The sequence below is a fragment of the Myotis davidii genome, unplaced genomic scaffold, assembly GCF_000327345.1.
Source record: "Myotis davidii unplaced genomic scaffold, ASM32734v1 scaffold732, whole genome shotgun sequence".
In the NCBI taxonomy this organism is placed as follows: Eukaryota; Metazoa; Chordata; class Mammalia; order Chiroptera; family Vespertilionidae; genus Myotis; species Myotis davidii.
This window is the reverse complement of record NW_006284349.1, coordinates 521534-526269: the sequence shown is the minus strand read 5'-3', so window position 1 is coordinate 526269 and position 4736 is coordinate 521534. Positions and strand designations below refer to the sequence as shown.

General features: G+C 53.3%; 1 protein-coding gene across 1 annotated transcript in view; it reads right to left on the bottom strand.

Annotated features, from left to right (window-relative positions):
• The window catches only part of CCDC88C (coiled-coil domain containing 88C), a gene marked incomplete at its 5' end in the record, with an annotated part of 133104 nt that overhangs the window by 78357 nt on the left and 50011 nt on the right, over window positions 1-4736 (bottom strand). Inside the window, 3 exon segments of the mRNA XM_015571294.1 lie at window positions 3-56; window positions 2408-2491; window positions 3266-3324. Coding sequence (XP_015426780.1) covers window positions 3-56; window positions 2408-2491; window positions 3266-3324 — 197 coding nt within the window.

Below are 4736 nucleotides of genomic sequence, written 5' to 3'. Positions count from 1 at the left end.
ACGTCCGGGACCTCCAGCCACTGCAGGTCAAACACGTTCTCCTGGTTGTGCGTCACCTGAAGGCACACATGGGTCCGGGCTGCAGAGGCCGGGCAGGGAGCAGCTGCGGGGTCCCCGAGAGCACCCCCCGCCCAGGCCCAGCCTCGGGGGCCCAGGCGACCCCGCCACAGCTGACCCATCTCACTGACATTAACCCTCAGCCACCAAGTTTCCGTGGCAGGCGGGCGGGCTCCTTAGCAAGTGCAGCCACTCTCTGCTGCCGAGTTCTTCACACACACAAACCACTGCGCTGCCACTGGTTCAGAGCGGACGCTGACTGTAATACCAGAAGTGCCCCCTACCGTGCAGTCGCTCCCCAAACTGTCCTCTGAGGTTTTCAGTGGAGCACCATCCTCCTCTATCACACAAAGGAGGGAGGCCTTGGGAGTGGGCGTGGGCGGGTGAGGAGAGGAATAGCGCCTTGCTCCTTAGACTCTAACGCGACGATGGCAAAATATTAAAACGCTTATGTCCGAATGTTGGGTACGTAACAATCTTGCTATTTTTCGGGGAAATATTTCATAATAATTTCCAGGTAAGCCTGTATCTCATCCCCGCAGGCCACGCAGGCCCACCCGGCTATCCCCTTTCCACCAGGTCCTCACCAGGCAGCCTCTCCCACGACTGCCCACCTACCCTTCTCACCCTGACCCCCCAGACCAGCCAGAGGCGGCAGAAGGTCTGTTTCGGTCCCCTTCTTCTCCGTGCGGGAAGATGAGTATGAGTGCACTCGGGCCCCAAAAGGGGAAAACAAATGGGAATCTACTCAGTGAAGTGCACCAAAAAAGTTCTTCCATTTTCCAGGGAAATAAATGGAGGTAGAAAATAACTTAAAAGACAAACTAACAACAACAACAAACACCCCACAAGAAATCAGGGCCTTTCGCATTCTCAAATGACACCTCTCAAAGGGGAAAGTCGGGTTCGGCAGATCTCGGAGGATCAGGAGAAATCTCAGCCCCTGGTACCAGACACCCTAAAGGCCCGGTTCCCGGGCTCAGGCTGGCTCGAGGCCTGCTCCACCCCCATGCTTGGGAAAGGCCTCTTATGTCTGGAAAGGGGATCCTGGGACACAACCCCAGGGGCACATCGGTCACACGAGCAGCTTTATTAAAGGCTCATGTTAACCCCCTCCCCCAATGCTGCCTCCGTGGGCCTCCTGTGGGGCCGGCCTGAGTGTTTTCTGAAGCCCAGTCCCCACAGCCAGCCCTGAATGTGTCATCACTCGGGACTCCACTGGCTGCATCCCACCCCCTTTCATTGTAAATATCCTACTGGCTGAGCAGGGAAGGCGGCGAGTGGCAAAGACCTAGTCCCCAGACACATACATTTTCAAAACACGTGGACACAGAAGGAAAATTAAAAGGCAGAACGGTTCTCAGGCTATCAGGTGGCCACTCACCGCCACGAATGGCTAAGGGCATTTACGACGATGCTCACTTCCCCGCGACTGCGACAGGCCGCTCCCACCTCCGGCTCCTGCGCTGTTTCAGAGCCCATCGCCCCATGGTGCCTGGGGGCTGGGGACCATCAGCCGGGCCTGTCCCCGGTGCCAGCCTGGGGAGCTGTGTGCAGCTGCCCCTGCCAGCCACACACCTGCTCCTAAGTGCTCCTGCTCATGTCTTTTTCATGCCTTCATCTCATCTGTCCAATGAGACTGAAGGCTGAACCACTTCTCCCAAGATAATTAAAACATACAGTCTAGGCTTCTTCTGGAGGGAGGCGGGGAGGATGTCAGGGAAATACACTTCCAGGTCGGTGCTGCCCCCACAGGCCCGGTTTCCAGGGAAACCACTTTGGATGTGACCACCTCGGCCGAGCTCCATGGGGGAGGGACTGCCCTCGGTGCAGAGCCCTCCGACCCCACCCCGGGGGCCGAGTCGACAGCGACAGCCCTTCTAGGACTTGGTGGTTTCTCGCTTCCCAAGGGGTGGCCGCCGTTTCTCTGCCATGTCCCTGACAGAGACGGAGAACCTTTCTCCCTGATGATCAACCGTGTGAGTCAGGGCGACATGTGCCAGGATATATTTTCAGGGCCTGTAAATCACGTTCTGAGTCCAAACCACTTGACAGCACTTAAAAATAGTCTGAGTCCATATTAGGCAAGAAGAGGAGGCAAAAGAAGACTTGATTGAGGTATTTTTAAAAATTTTTTTTCACATTTTTACCCCCATTTTCCTTTAGCTTGCTGATGACTACCTTTCCAAACAGGCTCAATATTTCTGTGGTATCTGAAACCTAAAATCAGTAAAATCGCTAATGGGTGATGTAGTCTTTCAACATTTCCTTGGTGGAGAGAGCCTGTCTCCTGGCTGACACGGGAGTGTCACCCCACAGCCGAGCCCCACATAGCCAGCCACACACCTACCTCCTGGATATGGGCCACGATCCCGGCCTGGGTCTCGATGTCCAGCTGTTTGATTCTGTCGATAAACTCCTCTTTCCTCTCGCACTGCGGGGAAACGCGTGTTAATGGAAGCATTTTGCTAGTGAGGCAACCTGAGCCCACCACAGCCACAGAAAGGTTCCAAGCGACCTGCCCACCAGCCCCTGGCTTCCTCCTCTGTAACCAAGAATTTGTCCTCCCCACCACCCCTTAGACTGAGGTTTCTCTAGATCACAAGGTGCTCCGATCACCTACATCAGAGTCACCTCTGGTGTTCTTAAAAAGCCCCGTCCGGCTGAAGACATGGGGGATGAAACACTGCAATCTGCACGCTAACCAAGCTCCAGTGATTCTTAAACAGGGAAAGATCAAGCACCCCTGCTTTCAGCCAGATGGCGACAAACGTTGTCTTCAAAGGGCTGGATGGTGAAAACATCTCAGCGTCCGCGGGCCACGTAGTCTCAGCCCTGCCTCGTGCTGTGCGAGCAGCCGGAGACAGTACAGGAAGGACCCAGTGGGGCTGTTCCCTCAAACGTTTATTTCCCGAGACGGGCGGCCAGATGCGGCCCCACGCTGTGTGTGGCTGCTGCTCTTCGCTCTAGGTGTCCCTATACTGGGGACGGTTTGCTGAGGCACCCTGGGCTGAGGGATCTCCCCCTGCTTCTTGCCAAAGGTGTCCTGGTATAGAATCGGCTGCCACCTACTAAGTGTTCCCTTCACTCAGGAAGCTGGGACGTGTCAGCTTCCCTCCGACCTCACTCACTAAGGGGGAGTCATCCCCACAAACCCACACACAAGACGGCTAAGGACAGGCCCCCTCCACCCTTGCCCATGCCATACCTGGACGGCACAGCCCAGCACCAGCAACAGCACCTTCTTAATTTCCTCCATACTCTTCCCTGAATCAAAAGAGCAACAGATTTCATTAGACTCATCTGTTCACAGTATCGCACCAGTGGCACACCAGCGTGCTGTAGAAATGCTAAAAACAAAGATCGTTTCTCTCCCCAGTGATTTCGACCTGGGTGGACACACGCCATCTGCTTTCTACACATGGGCTTGTGTATTATTGAAGCCAAATGGGAATGCTGTACATAACTATTTGTGGTCCTTTTCCACTCAAATATATCATGAGTGTCTTCCCATGATGCTCCACGCACTTCAACATCATCTCCTCTTCTTAGTGTGTGCGGGAAGCCAAGCCCAACGGCCGAGAGGCGTCTCCGCCGGAAACACTGCGTGGGCTCTAAGGTGAGGCTGCACGCAACGCTCCCCTTTCCTCGTGTAACGTTTCAGGTCGACAAGCCCCCGATTCACCCCGAGCGTCACGTTATCAACATCCTGCACATCTATCCCTCCCCTCCCCTCCCCGTAATCCAGTATCGATGTTCGGCTGAAGTATTCCAAAGGAAACCCCGACAACATGTACATGGCACTTGTGATGGTCTCATACTTCCTGCGTACGAAGGCCACAAACTCACTCCACCAATCCCCTCCCAGAGGCTCCGTTTCTCAGTGCGTTAATCTAAGGCAGTGGTTCTCAACCTTGGCTGCACATTAGAATCACCTGGGAATCTTTTTAAAATTCTGATGTCTGGGCCCCACCCCATAACAAAGAAACAATTTCAGGAAGATGAGGCCCAGACATCAGGATTTTAAATAGATTCCCAGGTGATACTAATGTGCAGCCAAGGTGGAGAACCACTGGTCTAAGTGATGCTGAACAACCCCTTAGCGGCCAGTGTTTCTAGAATAGAGCAGAGCGGACACAGAAGGCAGAGTTCATACAGGAAATCTTTATGAATTCTGTTCACAGCAGAGGAAGGCAGCACTGAAAGCGGGAACAAGCATTGCACAGGCTCACTGCTGATAGCAAGAGCATAAACAAGGAGGAGACCAGAAACCCTGCCTGCACACCACACACACACAGACACGAGCTCAAAGTTACAGTCCGAGGCTGCTCAGGGACAAATCTCAAGATCCTTTTCAGTTCTTATACTTCTTTACCTGTCTCAAGTTGTGAACCTGTTGATCATCCCCTCTTTATCTGTTAATTCACTCACTCATTCATTCATTCATTCATTCATTCATTCGCACCCGGCAGGCATCAAGGCAAGCCTAAATCTGATCCAGCGCACCATCAGAAAAATATGGACTTCCTGTTTGCTGAGTTTTATAACAGAGGAAGGAAAACGGTTTTCTAGGTGGAGAGTTAATTTTAGAAAAATCTTCATTCCGGGGAGCAGTGCTGTGCTTGTTCTCACTAGGCCGAGTGAAAAAAAACGTGCTGATCACAAGTGCACCCTGCGAT